This window comes from Suillus clintonianus, assembly GCF_016758775.1.
Source record: "Suillus clintonianus strain FC179 chromosome Unknown DEU56scaffold_19, whole genome shotgun sequence".
Lineage (NCBI taxonomy): Eukaryota > Fungi > Basidiomycota > Agaricomycetes > Boletales > Suillaceae > Suillus > Suillus clintonianus.
The window spans coordinates 191,765-212,557 of record NW_024539243.1 but is presented as its reverse complement, the minus strand read 5'-3'; the positions used below and the strand labels follow the sequence as shown (position 1 = coordinate 212,557).

The 20,793-nt window shown below is 48.1% G+C and overlaps 8 protein-coding genes across 8 annotated transcripts; 3 read left to right on the top strand and 5 right to left on the bottom strand.

Moving 5' to 3' along the window:
* Nucleotides 1–1,899: 1,899 nt before the first annotated feature.
* On the bottom strand, nt 1,900–3,222 carry DEU56DRAFT_790124 (uncharacterized protein). Its single transcript, XM_041352582.1, has 4 exons — nt 2,961–3,222; nt 2,823–2,900; nt 2,470–2,772; nt 1,900–2,413 (listed from the first exon to the last, which is right to left on the bottom strand). The coding sequence occupies exons 2-4, from the start codon at nt 2,829–2,831 to the stop codon at nt 2,171–2,173; spliced, it is 555 nt and encodes a 184-aa protein (XP_041210816.1). The 5' UTR covers nt 2,832–2,900; nt 2,961–3,222; the 3' UTR covers nt 1,900–2,170.
* Nucleotides 3,223–4,873: 1,651 nt separating this feature from the next.
* On the bottom strand, nt 4,874–6,980 carry DEU56DRAFT_790109 (caspase domain-containing protein). The gene is made up of 14 exons (XM_041352581.1): nt 6,638–6,980; nt 6,497–6,582; nt 6,383–6,443; nt 6,255–6,317; nt 6,167–6,204; nt 6,061–6,111; nt 5,960–5,996; nt 5,853–5,909; nt 5,778–5,804; nt 5,523–5,725; nt 5,398–5,469; nt 5,325–5,343; nt 5,230–5,275; nt 4,874–5,179 (listed from the first exon to the last, which is right to left on the bottom strand). Exons 1-14 carry the CDS (start codon nt 6,912–6,914, stop codon nt 5,068–5,070), a joined length of 1,149 nt encoding a protein of 382 aa, XP_041210815.1. The 5' UTR covers nt 6,915–6,980; the 3' UTR covers nt 4,874–5,067.
* Nucleotides 6,981–8,976: 1,996 nt separating this feature from the next.
* Nucleotides 8,977–13,153, top strand: DEU56DRAFT_207532 (rab-GTPase-TBC domain-containing protein). The gene is made up of 19 exons (XM_041345073.1): nt 8,977–9,393; nt 9,448–9,612; nt 9,661–9,938; nt 9,986–10,032; nt 10,085–10,404; nt 10,458–10,489; nt 10,535–10,606; nt 10,655–10,792; nt 10,847–10,933; nt 10,986–10,990; nt 11,040–11,100; nt 11,146–11,605; nt 11,656–11,748; nt 11,799–11,936; nt 11,983–12,152; nt 12,202–12,418; nt 12,467–12,805; nt 12,856–12,919; nt 12,978–13,153. Exons 1-19 carry the CDS (start codon nt 9,199–9,201, stop codon nt 13,004–13,006), a joined length of 2,910 nt encoding a protein of 969 aa, XP_041210814.1. The 5' UTR covers nt 8,977–9,198; the 3' UTR covers nt 13,007–13,153.
* DEU56DRAFT_910458 (WD40 repeat-like protein) lies at nt 13,151–14,557 on the bottom strand (the record flags this gene model as incomplete). The annotated part of the gene is made up of 7 exons (XM_041357175.1): nt 13,151–13,260; nt 13,311–13,564; nt 13,622–13,687; nt 13,733–13,835; nt 13,888–14,014; nt 14,067–14,230; nt 14,287–14,557. 7 exons carry the CDS (start codon nt 14,555–14,557, stop codon nt 13,151–13,153), a joined length of 1,095 nt encoding a protein of 364 aa, XP_041210813.1.
* A 92-nt stretch (nt 14,558–14,649) lies between these two features.
* DEU56DRAFT_790088 (P-loop containing nucleoside triphosphate hydrolase protein) lies at nt 14,650–15,915 on the top strand. The gene is made up of 4 exons (XM_041352580.1): nt 14,650–14,917; nt 14,966–15,058; nt 15,112–15,251; nt 15,298–15,915. The coding sequence occupies exons 1-4, from the start codon at nt 14,720–14,722 to the stop codon at nt 15,608–15,610; spliced, it is 744 nt and encodes a 247-aa protein (XP_041210812.1). The 5' UTR covers nt 14,650–14,719; the 3' UTR covers nt 15,611–15,915.
* A 295-nt stretch (nt 15,916–16,210) lies between these two features.
* On the top strand, nt 16,211–17,068 carry DEU56DRAFT_790079 (uncharacterized protein). The gene is made up of 2 exons (XM_041352579.1): nt 16,211–16,831; nt 16,892–17,068. The coding sequence occupies exon 1, from the start codon at nt 16,375–16,377 to the stop codon at nt 16,696–16,698; it is 324 nt and encodes a 107-aa protein (XP_041210811.1). The 5' UTR covers nt 16,211–16,374; the 3' UTR covers nt 16,699–16,831; nt 16,892–17,068.
* Nucleotides 17,069–17,519: 451 nt separating this feature from the next.
* On the bottom strand, nt 17,520–18,527 carry DEU56DRAFT_732430 (RmlC-like cupin domain-containing protein; the record flags this gene model as incomplete). The annotated part of the gene is made up of 4 exons (XM_041348273.1): nt 17,520–17,925; nt 17,982–18,158; nt 18,220–18,360; nt 18,424–18,527. The coding sequence occupies 4 exons, from the start codon at nt 18,525–18,527 to the stop codon at nt 17,520–17,522; spliced, it is 828 nt and encodes a 275-aa protein (XP_041210810.1).
* Nucleotides 18,528–19,106: 579 nt separating this feature from the next.
* On the bottom strand, nt 19,107–20,687 carry DEU56DRAFT_935531 (NADP-dependent oxidoreductase domain-containing protein; the record flags this gene model as incomplete). The annotated part of the gene is made up of 10 exons (XM_041358796.1): nt 19,107–19,312; nt 19,374–19,504; nt 19,557–19,698; nt 19,757–19,813; nt 19,878–19,975; nt 20,024–20,060; nt 20,121–20,292; nt 20,344–20,401; nt 20,460–20,603; nt 20,661–20,687. 10 exons carry the CDS (start codon nt 20,685–20,687, stop codon nt 19,222–19,224), a joined length of 957 nt encoding a protein of 318 aa, XP_041210809.1. The 3' UTR covers nt 19,107–19,221.
* Between the last annotated feature and the right edge of the window lie 106 nt (nt 20,688–20,793).

Below are 20,793 nucleotides of genomic sequence, written 5' to 3'. Positions count from 1 at the left end.
GTATTGGAGATAACATGTGAGATAGACATTATACGCTATACATAGTCCATGTAATCCTCACGTCGTAGAAGACGCTACTCCGCAAAGGAGTCCAAGGAGAAAAATTGCAAGAACCAGTCCGACAGTAGTCTGAATGACATTCACGGTCCAAGGACACGCGAGCCACGAAGTAAACTCGGGGGAAAAACCAGTACCATCGCATACTGATACAACTAGTCGCGCCTCGTACACAAGGAGGTTGCACCTCTGACGAAGGAAGGAGGGAGGATTGGGGACCGAATATGGGAATTCATGAATACACCGGCAGCGGACAAGCAATGATGCTCGCCGGAGGATGTGTCTACCGGCTAATCACAGCAAGGACACAACTAAAGGGCACACGCAGCCCTGACACCTAGTATTCCTGAGCGCCTTCTTCACAGACGCATGTGCGATAGCGACGACCGACTACTCGCAAATGACAGAAACAAGTTCGCCCGATCCCCGCAACACTTTTCAAAGCTCTCATTCTTGCCCTCCTCTGCTACAAACAGAATCTTCGGGATGAGGACGAAGCTGCTTTTCTGGTACGTCGCGCGGCTGCTTACAGCTGGGCTCTGCTAGAGCCTATCGAGGGGGATTGAAAATTCAGACATTAGCCCGCTCAGGAACTTGGATGCATAGAGCAATCCTGCACGTGATGAGCATTCGTGGCTTTCGAGCTGGTTGAAGAAAAGAATGGTTTCGAAGTCCGCTTGATGTTGTATGCTATGCTCAGGTAAGTTGTTAATTAAGCTCGGGTAAGCTTTGACTTCTACCACATGACATGTACCACGGCCAGCGAGCGCGTCTTGAGTGCGTCCGGCCATGGACGTCATTCGCTCAATCGGTGCTACGTGAAAGTCGCTACTTTCGACTCTCTCTTTCCCACAGTTGAATCTTGCAAGCCCTCCGCTAAGTTATCTCTAAATTGTGGCGTCACTGACTATCACTACAGGTATTCAGGTTTATTTTGGAACGAACCTTCGACCGCCGAAGAAACTAGGCACATATTACCACAATAATAATATCTAAACGGGAGCAGGCCAATTCTTTGACGACCACTATGAATTCGGACCAGCGCCCAATAACAAAAACACATCGTTTGATGGCTGACCGAAACCTTCATGGATCGATCTACGGTCTCGTTCATGTGACTTTCAAACAGCATAGTCGTGCGTGACGATTGATGAGACGTGCTTAAATGTTCATACAGATAACACAGCTCGATTATGAGGCTAATCAATGTCCGCGAGTTTAATAACCAAGGCTGGCACGATGGGACAGTCAACCTCTAACGCTGCTCGAATCAATTTAAAGTCAGAATTGGGTCATGGATGCAAGCAATTGTTCATTGGTAATGACCATAATTATGTGGTATGCATACCAGTCATCTGACATGGGTTGTAGTCGATCTTCCTCTGTCGTATCCAACATCCTGGTTGTGGTTTGATTATGGAGATACGTGCTAGTCAAAGCCCCTCCATTTTTCCACCTTCTTCTGCGACATTTTTTTGGGTATATAGTACATTAGCAGGAGTGAGCGGAAGCGACATTTTTTCTTCCTTGTTCTCTTCTTGCACTTCCTTCGACAACAGGCTCGGAGCTGGTACTCACTTCTCGCTCTCGACATCTTTCGTTTGCACCCACCTGCAGGCGGCCGCCTTTCCCTTTTATTCTCTGTTTTGCGATCAATAGCTTGTCATGATCATACACATAAGAACAATTTATTTTCACGTTCTAGCAGAAATTCATTGTTTTCTCCCCGCTGTACATCTGACACGATCGAATTCGTGAGCACTTGCCCCGCCCACGCAGCGCCTGATGTGGGGTGATCAGACTAAAATCAATGTCTTTGGAAAAGAACAGATACATCTCAAACCCATACAATCTTTTCGTTGCTTTTGTACTTGAACGACAGCATCAGACATGTAAAACACTGAGGGGACTATGTAGCACCAAAGTTTGCATCTAACTTTGCTTGCAACCGCTAGCAAAGGCTACTTCATGGTAGAGCGTCAAAACCATAAACGGGTCTTCGAAGTGGAAGAAGGACCTGATTCATGGAGTAGCGTAAGGCTTCAATAACAAGAAAGTGTTACAAATATAATAAGAAGCAAAGATGAGACGGTTAACCATGTACTGCATCATATCAATGACCATTGTTATTTGTGGTAGGCGCACAGCAGAGAAAAAGTACGACACGAGCCCAAAATGGGAGGGATCGCGCTGTTGGTGCACCTGGTACGGTATTACTAGTATCTGGAGCGGGCGGTGTCGTGGATGCTGAGGCGGCAGCAGGCTTAGTTTGTAATGACGACGCCTGAGCTTGGCTTTGTGGTTGGCTTTGCTGCTGCATTGCTTTGGGCTTGTGTCGCCGAGCAGTGAACAGTGTCTGCACAGAAATGATTGGGACTCAGCAATTGGAAACGCATCCGAAGAAAGACATACCTTTTTGTCCCGTACTGCAGCCACTTCCACAACAGGAGGACGGCGACGAGAAGAGGTGGGTTGTCTTGGGCATTGCTCATTACCCTTCGTGAAAGGAACCTCTGCAACAGGTGGCACTTGATCTACGTGGGCGTGCCGCCAGGTCAATAATTGTTGTAGACGGGCTTGGAACGCGATGGGGGCAGCAGGTGATGTTGTGGGCGCTGGCTGGGCAGTTGAACTAGAGGTATTCGCGACAGCAAGCCTGAGTCTCTTCAAGAACGCCAGGCGCCGCCGGGGTTGTGGTTGTGAAGTATGACGATACTACAGCGAATGATGTGAGTCATATATGAAGCATGTGCTATTGCACGTACATCATTCATTCCCCGGAAGAAATTAGTATCTTGCGTGTAATCATAATCCTGGTCAGGAAGTTCTGCCTGTATAACTGTCTGCGAAAATGATAAAGAAATATATTTATGAAGTGGACTCGAAAATGAATGTGAACATACTTGATTTGTTTCCTGTTCCCCCAATGGGTCATCGGGTACTTCCCACTCTGAGATTTTTTTGTCTTGACCTCCGCTGAGAATGTGCTTGCCGTCTGTGGAGAAGGTGGCACAATATACCCAGTTAGAGTGCTGGAAGACGGCGATGGTTCGTCGATCTGAGAGTCGCCAGAGGCGTACATGGTTGTCACCACATGCGGATGCGACGAGAGTGCCCGAGGAATTCACGGCAATTGCGTTGATGATGCTAGTGTGGCCAATGCAGGGATGGCCAACCTGCTTCCCGGTTAATGGATCCCACTCTCGTATGGTGGGATCATCCGTATCGCCCGCTGAGAGGATGTGTGTGCCATCGGACGTCCACGTCAGTGAGATATTCTTTGGTAAATCGTTTGATGGATCTGGATTGATTGCGTGACCGTCGAACTTTGCAATGAACTCCTCTGAGCCTGGATTGTATATTTGAATTTGTAGGTCTGTCGCGATGGCAAGAAGTTCGCCAGACGGCGAATACCGAACACAGTAGACACGATCAACACAATTGATTGGATTCCCTTGCAGTTGCCACGTTTCTGTGCTCCAAAGCCTCATCGTTTCGTCTGATGAACCGGTCGCCAGGATTGCTCCATCAGGAGAAAAGTCTAGCGAGTAGATCGACCAAGAGTGGGCTTCGAGTGCTTGGGTGACAGATTCACCGCTCTCTCCGTCCCAGGCAATGAGCTCTCCGCAGAGATCACCACTTGCTATCAATTTCCCGTTCCCTGATACCGCCACGGCCTCCACCCCGCAGCGATGCCCCTCCATCTTCTTCAACACAACGCTCTTCTTCATGTCCCACAGACGAAGTGTATTGTCTCCCGAGCCCGTCACCATACGCCGCCCGTCGGGAAAGACCGCGACTGTGGATATGAATTCTTCATGATTTTCAAACGCTCGAACGGGCGTGGTGATTAGAATGATGGGCTGCACTGTTTCTTCAGCCATTCCAATAGAAGTGTTCAACACGGTCGACTCCGAATCAGGTAGACTTCAAGTTGCTGTAGGGATTATGGCCCGTGGTTTTCTTGCTTGCTTGTCACGGCGCTGCTGAAGTGGATGTACTGTGCGTTCGTTTTCATATCGTTTCGGGCCTGGGCCTCGTTAGACGCCGAAGACACGAGGCGAAGAGCAGTCATGTTCACATTAACATACGTGTCTTACTCGATCATTCGACGTTGCCATTCTGTACATGGATCCAAGTTGTATCACCGCAGCTTTCCAGATGCCAACGCTCCCCACCGACGCTGATACAGTATGGTCATTATTTCCCAGCTCACCTTTGTATCTGCCTGGCATTGCTCAATCCTGGTCGGATGACATCGGCACCTCGATTGTTATAGACCCAGTGCAGGCCTGCATTGATCACGTCCTGTTTCTCATGTGGGAGTGCTACTCCAGCACATCATCATAAAAGCTGAACGATCTGGCGGACGTTCTTCCCCTGCTCGCTTCCCTCTCAATTTGTATGAAAAGCATAACGAACACCACTTATTCAAGCGATCGCGGGATTTTGAAATCATTGACGGCCTTTAAGTATGCCAGCTGAAGGTTCAAATATGATCAGTGCAACCATCCATAATGTTGTTAATCAGGTATTTGCGCACTTCTGCTGTCCCCATTTATTATGTGTATTAATGAAATCCCAGAGTCCTTGTGACCGTGCTGCCTATTTGACCTGGTGTTTTCAGCAAGGGACGAAAACGCAAAACAGGTCCTCGCTTTACACGTCTTTTAATTTGTCCTCGAGACACAGGAACAGGTTTAAATTCAACGGTAGTAAAGGCTAGTCTCCCCACGAGTAGGTCATCTATCAGTAGTCGATAGAGTAAATGTTGAGCTTCAGCCAGATAAGGTTGCCGGTCAGCGTGTACTTCATAAATCAACGATCTGCAACATATCCTGAATCACATATGCATGCCGCTCAACACGCAAGCCACAATTTATACTCACCAGGGGGTAGCTGCTCGAATACTGCAGGAAAAAATATTGGTGTGGCGAACTTCACTAAGCCACGTCAAACGCACCGAAGGCCGCTGAGAGTCATTTTCGGCGTCAATGTGGTCGACTCTACTTAGACGGAGCTTATTTTTGTTTTCGACCTCAGTTTTTGACATGGTGACCCATTACACGTGTCGGGTGTTCTCACCTGCGTTCGTTTCAGAGTTATCCCGTCAACCTTGTGCCTGTGCAGAGCGCGTCAGCTCCTCGAATGAGAGAGACAAGTGCCACCCACTGTATGTAGAATAGTAGATCGTGATATGAAGCTTCAGGATCGCGTTCTACGAAGAATAAGTTGCATACACTCGTTTCTCTAGATATGCTTCTCACCGAGGTAAGCAATAAAGAACTGGGCCACCTTCAGTCAGACCAGAAAATTTATATTTAGAACAACGTATTGCACCTTCGTGACAGTTTCCCCCGTAGCATTGTCGTCATATGCCAGCTCGTTATCCCTGCATGCAGACAATGAAACCTTGGGCATCTGGTTCAGATTTCGACAAAGATATCAATAATAGAAATACGTACGACGTGGGCCCTGTCCCGCTTCTCAGGGATCGTCACAGGACAGCGAAGAGTGCATCTACGAAAGAAAGTTTCAGGGGAAGATACTCTGGGGCCGAGATCCATGTTGTCAGTTGTCAACGACTCAAATCTTGTTTGAGAGTCATTGTTTGTTGAAGACGGAACATTGGAGCTGTCCCTCAAAATGCTGGCTCTGAGCCCCTCGCCTGCACGGCGGACGTTCAGGTGATAGCAAAAAGAGTGATCGGAAACACTTGCCGGGGCTTTTGGTTTTCCTTCCCAAACCTTGAATCATCAACATTAACTCGAGACATTATGAAAAATAACCCTCACCTGACAGGATTTTGAAGGGCGCGAGCCATAACTCGTTGCACTCATTATGCTCCAAATCTTTGACAATCGGATGAATACGAAACCGAACCCGGAGTATAGATACGTACTCAACATGGTGTGAGAGTGGGAACAATCCCATAATGACTATTTACGTAACGATATCGTTAGTAAGTCCATAATGATGATCATGATCATAATAAACACGCACGAAAAGCTTGGCGCCATGAGGTAATGAATTAACGAGGCGCTTCTTCAACACCTTGAGGGTCGTTCAGTGTCACGAACTGGTCGGTAACCCATGGCCCTGGGCTTACATTATCAATAATGGGCTTCCCAGTGTAGGCGAGTATAGCTACATCCAAGAATTCAACACGCGTTACAGGATCGAGAATTATACACTACCTTTATCTTGGCTGTCGTCTTCGGTGGCGTGTCTGCAAGGAACCAGAGCTCCATGACCATTGTCTGAAGGAAAGTCAACGCTCGAAAAGATAGACACTTGTGTCACACCATCACAAGGCCTTACTTACAATAGAAGAATAAGCGGTCATGTTGTGATGTACAGCGGACTATGAGGTCAATCTCACGCAGCTACGCTCAATGATCAGACATGCTACAGAGCATACCAGCTTTAGGATGCTTACTATATTTGCTTTACTGGGATGAAGTTTTGGGGAAATGTCCTTTTGACGCATCATGAGTACGATGTTTTCAGGTTGGTAGCCACGAGCTGCAGCAGTGAATTATTAATAAATCAACTAAATTCGGTCATAAAATGTACATACAGTTGACAAGGAAGTCCCTCATTTTGACAGCATCCTTGTGTGCTTCAAGGGCGGTGGGGAAACCAGACGCTTTCTCCACAGCAACAAGAAGTGCCCTGCGTACTTCTGCTTCCCACTCTGACACCTTCTTATCACCACCACCACTGAGGACGTGCCTGCTATCCGTAGAGAACGTGACACAGTTCACGCTGTCGGAGTGGTCAAATATGGCGATGGTTCGTCGATCGGAGAGCTGCCAGAGGCGGACATGCTTGTCACGCGATGCGGAGGCGATCATAGTGCCAGCAGAGTTGACAGCAATGGCGGTGACACCCTTAGTATGACCCACCCAGGGACCACCAACTTGCTTCCAGGTCGATGCATCCCACTCCCGTATGGTGGGATCGCGATTGTCGCCCGCTGACAGAAGGCGTGTGCCATCGGGCGTCCACGCGAGTGACAAGTTGGACGCTGTGTGACCCTGGAAGTTTGTGATGCATTCCCTCGTGCTTGGATCATAAATTGCGATACCAAGGTCTGTCGCCACGGCGAGAAGTTCACCAGAAGGCGAATATCGAACACAGCAGACTAGATCACCACATTGGATTGGCTCTCCTTCTACCTGCCATGTTTTTGTGCTCCAAAGTTTTGTCGTCCGGTCGAATGAACCACTTGCCATCATCGTACCGTCCGGAGAAAAGTCCAGGGAGCAAATCCTTTTTAAATGACCGTCGATGCCTTGGGTGAGGGATCCGCCTGTATTCCCATGCCAGGCGATGAGCTTTCCCTCCTCATCACCACTGGCTATCAATTGTCCGCCTCGTGATACCGCCACTGCCCACACGTCGCTGCGATGCCCTTCCATTTCCTTCAACACAATGACGTCTTTCAAGTCCCACAGACGCAACGTTGGGCCTGAGCTAGTCACCATGCGTCGTCTATGGGGCAAGACTCCGATTGCCTGTATGATTCCTTCATGATCTTCTTGAAATGTTCGAATGGGTGTGGACCGTGTGGTGATTGGAACGTTTTCTGCCATTTTTCTGGAACTTGATTGTGCTTCATGCTTATCATCCGAGTTCGAAGCCGTCGCGATCACCTGAAAATAAGCACAGATAGTAAGCATGTCCGTCATAGCGATTTCAGATCTCGAAAGGACTTGCTTCACGGGATTCTACAACAGAGACCGTGCATTCGGACATTGCTTCTTCTGCCATTCTAATTGCGAGCGACGCAGGGGGTATCTTGCTGCTGCGGATATGCGTGTCGTATGCAAGACCCGCGCGCGTTTATGCTGCTTCATAGCATTATTCAAGTCACATGCATGCCTCGTGTCATTAGAAGCCAGTGACACGAGGCTCTGCACATTTAAGTTGGTCCGTAAATCGTGTCACTTTCTGGTACATCGTGCTCACAGTCCTCTTGTTGGCAACTATTAGCATCGCGACCGCGATGCATCTTGCGTGGCTGCGTGAAATACTCTGATTCTGACGCCGAACTGCTACTGAAGATGTGACCTGTCCGAATCATTTGAGGTAAGTCGTTCTCCCTGGTCGCGTCTCTCACGAAACTGAATTGCATTTCGCCCCCTTTACTATCACCTTGTTCATCCCGTTGACTTCCAAGGTCTGCATATGCATGGCCACCTGCCCGTCAAACCGCTAGTACCGATGAAAGCCAGTAGAGTCAGATGGACTTCTCGCAAGTCCAACAATGCATGTTCGCTGGTTCAATATAATATTTATATCACCCATGCACCGTGGACGAGTACTGACACGATCTGCTATCAGCTGGATCGATATGCTCGACGAGGACGATGGCGGGACGCTGTCACGTCAGCCTTGGCGTGGTGGCTATGACATTCAAATATGTGATCTCCGAGTCGGTCCAGCGAGTCTAGTGGCCAGGCAGATTGACGTCGAGTATGAAAGCTACCCGTTCGCCGCTGAACCCGGAACCTTTAACAAAAACTTGGTTGTCATTGATCACTGCAAGTAAGACAGCTTCAACTACTTACAGGCTTGACGGTGGATGTTGAGGTGCAAGCACGAAAATCGCTTCCCTGAATCAGGTGTGGTACTAGTCCACTCCTGCACCTTTAGCGGCTTTGAAATATTCGGTAAAAGTGTGCTTACAGCATGATTATAGCATACCACTAACTGTCCAGGCATGTGTCGTTTTCGTTCTTTTGCCTGCAATGGTGCAATCAATCCTTACTCTGCCGTTTCCAACGCCCGCGTGGTTGTAGAGATATATGTTGAATCGTCACGGTGATGGTATTATAATTTATGTAGAGTGATGTGATTCAATATTCAAGTTGAATTGGGGCGGCGCTAACTTGAACGTTTCGGTTAGAGCTGGCTCTATTTGGAATTGCACTGCAGCTTGGGGGCTATAACATCGCCTACCACACCGTGGGCCTCCGACTTAGTGCAGTTCATCTGACGAAGCTAAGCACAACTACCATCACGGACATATTCTCTTTCTTGTACCGTCGAAGTAGTGCACGTCGAGCACTGTGCTCCTGATCTCATCGAAAGCAGTTCCAGGAGCGGTGCACGAGCATTGTCGGAGTGTTCGATATGTCGACGATATCCACTCAGCTGCGAAACTTCAAGGAACCTACTAAGGATCAGTTGACTCATGTCTTCTTTTCAATACCGGAGGCACCTCCTGTGCCTCTCAAGGATACGGAGAAACAGAATTCTGGAGATATAGAGAAGATGGAGATAAACGCCATTCTCAGCTTTGGTGCGCAAGAAGTGGAAGATTCTTATGTGAGTGGCATGTTCTCATCTACATACGATATCTCATCGTTTGATTACGCTCAGGCAGGAAAACTACACTTGCTTCCACCATATCTTGCTTTTTCCTCCCTGGATCGCAAGTCAGTCAGGTTCACACTGCCCCTCTCCACCGTACGACGCGTCGAACGCCTCAATGCGCGTGCTGGAGTCTACGCTTTGAGTCTCTCCACTTGGCACGGCATGAAGATAGTAAGCGGCTGTTGACATCATTCGATACGTTCATTAACATCTGTTTAGATTGTGCAGTTGACCTCCCTTCGACCCACTGCCGACCTATTTTGCAGCCTCTTGCGGGAAGCACTGAAAGCGGAACTGCAGCGTGGTCAGATGAAAGCTGTGAAAGGTTTTGTGAAGACTTGCTACTCTGAGGGACTTGTGTCGCCAGCGGGCGTCTCAGACAACGAGCGGGAGGATGGAAGTCTTATCTCAGACACAAAGGAAGGAAGTTCGCCTCCAGAAACAGAATTCCATGGCGGTCTAGGCTTGCAGTTTAAATTCCCTGGTGACCCAAAGAAGTTAATCTTTTTATGCGTGCTTCATGCCTTGCACTAACACATTTCAGGTTGCGCGAGGCTTCAAAAATTAAGCTATGGACGACATATTTAAAGAGTACGCCTCATAGCGCATTATAATCGTGTTGCATCTGAAACGATTGATGTAGATCACGGCCGCAATCTTACATTACTGAGATACCCGCAGTGCACTCGATTGGTTCAGGTCGGCCTCCCTAATCGGCTTCGTGGTGAGATGTGGGAGACCTTGTCTGGATCTATTTATCTTCGTTACTCCAATCCTGGATTATACGATCAATTGCTGTTGGACATTGAGGGGACGAACAGCACAAGTTTTGAGGATATTGAGAAGGATCTACACAGGAGTCTTCCGGAATATGCAGGCTATCAAGCTGATGAGGGCATTAGCTCTCTTCGTAGAGTGCTACAAGCCTACTCGCACAGGAACCCAGAAGTCGGCTATTGTCAGGTACGGCTTTCTCGTGTTATGCCTTTCATCCATTGATTCTGATTCACGTTTAGGCGATGAATATACTGGCAGCTGCGATTCTAATGTAAGTGTTTCACTTTCACAGCACGTTTGTCTCATGTTGGTGAAGTTACATGTCAGAAGAGCAAACCTTCTGGCTTCTCGAAGTTCTGTGCGATAGGCTTCTGCCTGGCTACTATAGGTATGTTCTGGGTACCAATATGCTGTTCTTGTCACTCAACACACCTAGCCCAACCATGCATGGTACATTGCTGGATCAACGAGTTTTCGAGTCTCTTGTAACACGATGCTTGCCAATGATAAGCGATCACTTTCAGGTGGTTGATGTACAGCTCTCGGTCGCATCTTTGCCTTGGTTCTTGAGTTTGTGAGTGTATATGACGTTTTGTGCTTCATACTGGACATGACTCGCTCTTCCCAGGTACATCAATAGCATGCCTATGGTTTTCGCTTTCCGCATTGCCGACTGTTTCTTCTGTATGGGTCCGAAAGTGCTTTTCCAAGTAGGGTGAGTCGTTTCTCGTTATCTAGAGCTTTTGCGTGACTTACAAACTTGTCAGGCTAGGTCAGTCTAGCTCGATTCCTATTGCATATCTCTGACTCCTAGAGCAAAGCCATTCTCAAGATTAATGGTGAAAAATTATTGCAGATACAAGACGACGGTGGTTTCTTAAAGTGAGCTAATTTTAACCCTTGACGGCTTATACTGAGTATGACTAGCTTGATGCGCGAATACTTCGCCTCACTCGGTGACTCTGCGCACCCAGAGTCTGCAGATCCTCGAGCAAGGGCGATAACACGTTTCCAGGAGCTACTTCTCGTCTCGTTCCGGGAGTTCGCTGTGATTTCCGACGAGACGATCCTCTCCGAACGCAGAAAGTACAGGAACGAAATCGTCAACAGCATCGAATCTTTCTCTAAGCGCTCGGCGGTCAGAAACCTGAAGACGCTTGGAAGATTTACCAAAGAGCAAGCTGGGTTCATATACGATGCCTTATACAAGGCCATGTGTGAGGCCCCACCACCACCAGCTGTTGCTCCACCCCCGTCGCTCTTGGCCACGAGTGATGCGAGCCCCGAAAGAGCAGAGACTAGGATTGGTATACCGACTTTCCAAGTTTTCCTCAGTGAAATCTTGACTTGGGCACGGAACGAAAAAATTGTGATCAATGGTTTCCAGGTATTCCTACTATCCCACTATATTGATTGCTGACCTTGACGCGAATAAAGCAACGCATCGACCGCGAGGTTGCAGAACACGAGCTGATCGACCGTCTCTTCTATTTTTGGGACACTTCGTGCAAAGGCTCTTTGTCATTCCAGGCATGTTTTCTTGTTAAAGTGAAGAATGTCATGCTCATGAATACTCCCAGGATCTCGTGTCTGGTCTAGATGGTGTGATGCTCAACGATTTGATGGAGAACATTGAATGGTTCTTTAACCTGCACGACAAGAACAAGGATGGTTACTTAACCAAGGACGAAGTCCTGACCCTCTCCGAGTCATTTCTTGTCAGTCTATCAGATTCTTTTGACGTTCGAGGCTGACTAGCCGTAGTTTATTTTCCGTTATGAGATCGGCGACGCCTACCTAGGAGCCGTCAGCAAATTTATGACCAACGCTTTCGAGTATGGTGATAGTCTCCTGCCACAGCATACCAATAGCGAGACCGGAGCAACTGGACCTCGAGAAATCGGGCACAACCAGCCATACCTCAACCTTGCGACGTGCGTCCCCTTATGACACCCACACAATGAAAACTTACACTTGCCGCAGGTTCCGGATGGTCGTTCTGGCTGACGAAGTCTTGGAGTCGTTCTTCGAAACAGATCTTTCTGCTTCATTCAGGCTGGAGCCCATGCCAGACCTTGAGCTACCCCCGGCATCAAGCGGCTTCTTGGGTGATCTATGGTCTAACATCGCTACCCAGGACAACAGGAAGATATTCCACAGATTGAGCGACGAGCTTGGCAAGACCATAGGCAAGCATCAGGTATGACAGTCAGCGTAACCACCACTCGACAAAGTTAACGGCTGGCAGGTTATCTACCGTCCTACCATTGGACGATTCACAAAACTCGAAGAACCGACGGCCCGGGAGTCGCTTATTTCTCCATCAGCCAAGACTACCTTCTCGGGAAGCTCCTTGGGTACCGTGGCAGGATCGGGCTCGTCTCCAACTCTCGCTCTCGACGCGTCATCCATCCTGGACAATGGCACGTCATCTGCATCAGTGTTCTCTCCGATGCCCCATCTCAAAGCGGTCAATGCGGCATTCATGGAGCGCACACCGTTTGCTATCGACGACGCAGGTGATGATGACGACGATAGTGATTTAGACATGGTCCATGGCGAAGATGATGATCAAGTTCTAGACGAGGTGAGCGGATTCCTTCATGCAAGTATACTCGATGATACTCAGTGCCCTAGGTGGATGCCTTTTTGGAGGCACATGATTCAGGACTTACCGAAGCAGACAAGGAGGTGGCAAAAGGTATGATATAATTATTCATTTGTATACCTTACTTGCGCTCACATTCGATCAAATCCAGATCTTCTTAATGCTGAACCTGTCAAGTAAAGAGAACTCTCACAGTTTCATGTTGCTGTTCAGCTTTCCATGCATTTGCGGGTAATATATCAGGTGTAGGATAGTGTACACGAGAAGTAAACCGATACTAGAACAACAGGGTAGGTATACACATACTTATCTGTCGCGGCCAAATCAGGATGCCGACCCACTATCAGACCATATGCGAACAGTAAGATCTGGCTCGATCGAACCAGACGCAATCATGTTCTGCTGTGGATGGGTAGCCACAGCAACAACAACACCTAGACAGCCAATCAAGTCGTTGAACCTGGCAAAGACATATGATCCTCACCGTCATGTCCTTCGAGAATCTGCACCACCTCACGACTTTGAAGATCCCATATAAAAACCTTTTGATCTTCACTCCCAGAGACAATCCATTTCCCCCCAGTAACACTGAAACAAGCTGCTATGCAGAACTTCTCATTGCGATGACCCATGTATGTTTTCAAGCAGCGCGACGTATGATAGTCCCATAGTCTGATGGCGCTGTCGTGAGCAGTAGAGAGAATGTACTTGGAGTTGGGAGAGAATTGTACATGTTGGCTGAAGATGGATAACAAATGAGGGAACGAGATAAGCAGAGGCAGCTGATGGACATACCATACAGCGTCATGTCCTTCAGCGAGGGTTTTCAAACATTGACCCGTCGTGGTGTTCCATATCCGGCTGTGGTCGTGTTAGACAGGCAAAGAAGCAATCCGTAGCACTCACATTAGCCCGTCAAGAGCACATGAGACTATCAGGGTGGCGTCTCTGTTGAAGTGCACGGCAGTAACGTAGTCAAGATGCGCATGCAAAGTCTTCAGGCATTTTCCTTGGCTTGATGTGAGAGACTAGACAGCTGAATACAAGCAGCCTTTACGCACCTTTTGCAACATTCCATATTCGAACATCACCATCACAACCTCCAGAAACAAGGAGGTTGGACGCTGTGTTGTAATTCACACAAAACACGAAACTGGAGTGTCCTTTGAGATGTTTCGTTGTTAATCCCTGTCTCGCGGTATGAGTCGACCGGAAGATAATTCCGTCATTGATGACTTACAGAATCAACGTTCCATATCCGTACACTGGTGTCATCAGACGCTGATGCGAGATATACACCGTCTGTTGACCACGCGATATCTGAGAGTCCTTTGGTATGGCCACTCAAGTTTCTGATTAACTCTCCTGTGAATGGGGACCATATTTTTACCAAATTATCTGCGGCTACACAAACAAAAACTATTTCAAATACAACCCGTCCTAATAAGCTGCATACGAACCGCAAGATGCAAGCAGCGTTCCGTCAGGACTGAATTTGACGGCAGATATGGATTGTGTATGGCCCCTTAGTGTATGACGGAGTTCATAATTTGGCCTTTCTCGCGTGCTTGATGTCGCTGGTGGAAGCGCTGGAGGGACTGTTTGAGGTGCATGCTGGTGAGACGGTGGTCCAGGAGGGTGATTGTCTGGTACTTGAGGATCGTCCTCGGTTGTTTGAGAAGCATTATCATCATCTGTTGTAGAATCGTCCATTCCGGCGAGTGGGTCCATGACGATTATACCAGATGCTTGAAACCTTCAAGAAGGTGGTGTTCCAAGTATGAGGAGGAGGTTTGCGTATGTTTATTAGAGCCTTGGGATTTCAACAAACCACAACAACGTCTGGAGGGGGTCATTTTTCTTTCTTCATGAAGTCCAAACTCTGCAGGCTCCATGCTCGCATCCACCGCTAATGTAGCTGCGATTTCAAGAGCATTTTACGTGCTTCCTACACTACAGACCGGTCGCAGTGGAAGTTTGAGGTATATATCCTCCAGAGCCAATGCTATTTTCAAGGATGCGGGCACCGCAGAATTTCTTGCTGCTGTTGGTGATAAAGAATCTCTACCCTTCCTAGGCGGGCTTCCTGAGGTGAGCCACTTAGATATCGAGCACTCCACATGACACAGACTTGTGAAGGTAGTTGTAACAGGTCGAGCAAACGTTGGAAAATCATCTTTGCTTAATTCTGTGGTTGGGCGTCGAGATCTTCTTTTCACCAGTAAGAAAGCTGTGAGTCGTTATGAACTTGGTGCTGTATTCCACTATATACAAGCTTTACTTAGGGTCGAACACAAACACTCAACTTTTTCCGTGTTGGATCTCATCCTGGTCGTTTGGTCGTCGTCGACTCCCCGGGATATGGTGCCAGGGGCCGACCCGAGTGGGGTGCCCTTTTCAACCATTATCTAGAAACTCGGAAAAAGTAAGTTTCCCGTTCCGTTTTATGTGCATCTGACACCATGTTGCAGGTTATGCCGCGTCTTTATCTTGATATCTGCTGCTCATGGTATGACTGCTACCGACGAGGCAATGCTGTCCTCGTTGAATACTCAGATCCAGTCACTCGACGACATCTCCTGGACGCTTCAAGCAATCATCACCAGGGCCGACGCACTGAAAGCAAACGGTCGCGCCCAAATAAATCAGATTGAACAAGATATCTTTCGCGTTGCCCCGACATGCTTACCCCCCATCATCACCTCATGTCCGTCTAAGGGAATTCCTTTTGGCATCGATGAAGTCAGGAAGTCGATTTCTCATGCATGTGGAATCCTCCCTTAGAGATCTTACTCACAACGACTGCCTGCTTGTCGTCGTTGACAATAGTCGGACGTGTATCTGATAATAAGGGTGGGCTCAGATTAATATCTAAATTAATGCCCTTCCTAAGCGATCGTAATGTTGTTTTTTAAGGTGGCTGAGGAAATCAAATATGGGTTCTTCCTTAAAAGATAATGCCGGCTCTTGGAACATCGTGTCTTTGTCGCTCCGACACTCCGAGTCCGCTTCTCAAGTTCCATCCGAGGTGTACACTGATCACTTGAAGCTATATCAGACTGTGGCTTAGTTCGCGATGCGCTATCTCGGTGAAGGCGTTGATTTCACTGCACGTATCCCACTTAATATGCAGTTTCAAATGCTCAGATTTGCCTGTTCCAACGTTCAAAATCCGCTACTGCCTCCACTATGTTGCTGGCAGTTGGACCACCGTATATGCGCTCCGACAACATGTGATGATAATCCTGAGGTAATAGCGAGAGCATATGATCCTCTTAATACGTACTGGTCCCGCAGGAACGCGCTACACGATTTCGTAAGTGCCGCGCTGCATGAGCTATGCCTATGTAGGCAGGAATAGGATGACACCCATATATCTTGGCAATTGACTTGCTTAAATCGGCGCATCGAAAGTGCCCACATTGTTCTGCGTCTCAACCCCGTCCAGCCAACCTCGTCCTGCACATTTCACCTCATTAACGACGTCGCCCGTCATCCCTCTCTAACCTACTCAAGTCTTACTCCAACGGTTACTTCCCGTGTGTACTATGCCTTCAGCTTTCAATCTTGCAACCTGCACTGCTATGTTTTCTTCTGTTCTCATGTCGTTGTCGCTGTCGTTGCCTTTGCTGTCTGGCCCACCTCCCTATAATCACGCTCAGCCGTCGTCACATCACGATCACTCGCTACGCAAAAATAGGTGTCGTCAGGACATACTGATCCCTGTGACACCTTCTGTCTTGATCCACATCCCAAACCCTATCTCCTATACTCCGCGTGGTACACACCGCAGGAAGCGGAGGACACAGAGTTTTCCTATGGTGGAGATTGCACATCAGAAGGCAGCGGGACAACCGACAGTGAGTCAATAGCTTGATACTGAACATTCTTGCACTATTTTGCGATGAGAGTTCCTGCAACTAACGCAGCTGTGTTATTCCCAGTCCAAGACATAGTATACACGAATGGCATGGGGCATTAGTAACAAAAAAAATTCTGATCGAGGTGAGGGTGGAATTACCAAATTATTGATTGTCGAATCAAGTTGTTCAAATTCTGATTCAGGTCGAGGCGGTTTGACGCCGATTCATTCATCTGACTGAATGAATAACTCATCTTAGTATTGGACCCTATTGCCCTTTTTGACTAGTGCGACATCATTGATGTACAATTCAATAGCCAATGTATTTCTTCATCTTCAGATACTATGTCGCTGAAATGTCTTCATATTGTTTCAGAACAGCAATGGCGATCCGACTCCGAGGGTTGTCCATGAAATTGATCGTTTCCTCAGCAGCACCGTAAGGTCTTCTTTGCCCGTGTTTCAATCTCGATTAGTCTGGATCTCAATTTCCTCAAGTCATGTACGCTTCGTGTAACTGACTTGGACGGGGACGTCTTGCCATCATACTAAACGGGTGCGTTTTAAATGATCTGGTAGGTGCGCTTCATGCTAGGCATTGCGTTCCGAGGATATCCAGGCTCTATTTGTCACTGGGACTCGCGTCTTCACATGCATGGCTGGAGCTATCTCAGTACAGTATGCGCACTGCTAGCCGTACATGGCGATGAGCTTCAGCCCAATGTGCTAGATGCCTGCAGACGACTGGTGCATTCTTCAGCTCAGATTAGATACGAGACCATTGATGAATTTACAGTCAGAATTACATAGGACGACGGATATTCGTTGCTTTTACTCCATATCAAATAGTAGAAACTCAACCTCCCCAACCCCTGCGTTCTCAACCTTCAGTTCAGCGTTCTTCCCCACAAGTAGATATGACCCATCTCCCTCTCTGAGCTCGATTATCGGCCCCTCGATATGAGCACCAACGCGCAGCCTGGCGCCAGCGGCGTTCCCAGGATTGTATCCCGATTTCTGAACGACGTGAATATACGCTTTCCGCCTCTCGGGACTGCGACTTGGGTGAAACGCGTGCACGAGGGAGGTACCAGGATCCATAAGCGACGCATACACGCGAAGCTGCGAGCGAATTGGGGCAGGTCCACCAGTCTCCCTTTCAAGCGAGACCTCGGACGAATTCGAAGGCGCAACAATGAGCCTGAATTGGTTTCGCTTTTCTTCGTCGCTGAAATATCTGCAAGAACCAGCGGGTCATTTGAGGTGGAAGCATCAGGAAATACATGTTATTACCTGGTGAAATATGCGGGTTTGCCCGTGCCAAGGCCGGGACGAGGAGATGCCCATATCTGACAGAAATGTACCTCTTGAGAGCCGTAGGCTTTCTCAGAGTGATGGATGCCGGTTCCAGTGGAGGTCATCTGGAGGGCGCCGCGAGATAGTACTTCGGTGTTGCCCAATGAATCTTCGCTGCAACAAAAAAAGTCAATCAAACATTCTTCTACAAATGATAATCGGAAGAGATGCTCACTGCTCGAGCGCACCACTGATCACGTAGGAGAAGATTTCAAATTCTCGATGGCTATGCGTTCCAAAGCCAGTACGAGGAGCCACGCGGTCCTCGTTCAAGACGCGGAGAGAACCAAAAGACTCGTGTCCCTCATCATGGTAACTGAAAAGTGGCCACATGGTCGGTCATGCAATGAAAATCAAAGGTCAAAACTTTGGTCCATACCTGGCAAACGAAAATGTATGAAAGGTTTTAAGCCAACCATGATCTGCATGACCTCGTTCAGAGTTCCTGCGTGGAATTATCTCGATGGATCTGCTGGAAGACATGTTTCGTGTGGTAGCCACGAACGGTTTCAGCAATAATGGCTTGGTTCGGGCGAGGGTGGGCGCGATGTGCTGTAGTAAAGCTATAGTGCTTGAAAGTCACGAAGAGATTGAGAGAGAAGGAGGAGGAGGATATTGAGGAAAGAGCAAGGCTCCTAGCTTCGGATTTATAGTCAGCGGCTTAGATCATCGATCGGGGTATTACTATTCGTCTCAGGGGCTCCCTAACCCTTTCCTGGTCTTCCTCGCTCACGCGTTCCCACGGCCTTCTTGCTTATTGCGGTGTCGCGGAAGTCGGTGGGTCTCAATGTGCTTGAAACATTGAATATTGATGATAAATGTGACTGCACACGTTCGATCCAAGATGAAGATGAACAATCGATTATCAATCAGCGATAGTTCTCCCTCCAAAAGCGAGTGTCTTATTCCCTCGGCATCACAGCGTGCTGGTCGTCGGATTACAATCATTCCTTGAAAAGCTCTAGTCGCACGGATTTATAGGCTTCGACTTCTGAAACCTTGGCCACTCACGAGACCAAAGCCCTGAAGAACGAAGTACCGGATTCGGTCCATGAAGAAGACAGAAGAGTGACGGGCTTTCACAATCGTACAATCTGATTAACAATTCGTCTATGACCACATCTGGGATGAGTCAACCATATTTGTTATCACTCACTGTCAGCAACGGGAGTCGCCACTATCTATAATACGGGGGTGCCCTGCCTTTGTAGTTGGTCCAAGTTCCGTCAAGCAAACTGACTATTTCCTCAGGCAAAGGTCCTCTTTCGCTACATGAACGAAAGGATCATCAGCTGGAGACAAATTCAGGAAATAATTTAGTCTACCCACCAATCTCTAATGTTCTGTTCAAGTTGAGACAGACTGCTGGGACCAATGATTATCGCATCACGGGGCTCCAGCATACTATGGTGCTGAAGCCAGCGAAGCGCCGCTTCTCCTCCGGAAATGTTATGCTTGGCCTGTACGAACCAATCAGTGATGAAAACGCAGACACATGTGTGCAATGCCTACCAATGACTCTCGCAACGACTGAAAAGCGACCTCCCAATTCTGGTACTTGGCTCGTAATCCTTCAGCCATTGCAGAACTTTCTACATCCCACCGACTGCCTGGCGTAGGCGATGCGATGCTTGTTCCTGCAAGCAAGCCGCGGCTGACAAGAGATGGGGTATCATCAGAGGCGTGTAAAATATCAGGGTGGCTTAGCGTACGCAAGAGGACTGTACCCGTGGAATCGAATCCCAAATTTCCGTAGACAAGGAAACAGTCTTAAAAAGAAGAGAAAGCATGAGCAAGAGAGACGAGACGCGTGAGATCTTGGAACAAACTGACTCAGCCTCGACGTTCCTCTCCAGGGCATTGTAAAGCCCTTCATAAACCGTCGGTCTGATCCATCCATTACTCTTGGCAATCGTCACTATCTCTGCCACCTAATAAACCAAAATTAGACAGGTTCATTACTAGGGGAGTCAGCTTGCCTCCCAACTGTAGAAATTGCTCAGGCCAAACTCTTCACTGGCGAGGGTCCGTCAATTGAGACACCCATTTTTAAAATTAGAAGAAAAAGGCACATACAAAAGGCCTTTCTGATACAGCTCATCTACACCCCGGAGCATCTCGTCATAAGATACGCTCCGGTCGGGCACATGCAAGAAAAAAACCCGAATTTTATGCGGAGCCAGGGCCGTCAAAGACGCTTTCAGCTGCTCTCTGAGTCTCTGGGGAGAATGATCGCCCGGTTTATAAACTGCAGCCCTGAAAGAAAGATCACCGGTGTGAACCCATATCCCCGGAACACAAGTGGAAACTGACTTGGTGTCTATTGCGGCGCCTTTGATGTCCAGCTGGCCAAGGTACTAGCGACATCTCTCAGATCCGTGCCCCCTGAGATAAGAAAGAAAGAAAAGAACATACCTCTTCCGAGGTGCCATCACCGTAGTTCCGTGCAGTATCTATCACACGTATCCCTTTGCCAACAAAGCAATCTATCGATTTCTGGCACTCTGATAAGTCGTGGATGCGAACAGCGAGCGTTCCCTTGGCGCCAAATACACCTCCCTATAACTTTTAAATCAGATTTTCTCTGGAAATCGTGAAAAAGTTCACTGAATGTACATAGATCAAGGGAATGCGGGTAGTCATGACTCACTGGGTTGGCCTGCAGCATGCACACACTGTCGTTATTTAACCATAAACAACGCTCGTGAGTAAGGAGGATGCTTGAGAAAGACCATGCCCGATAAGTAGC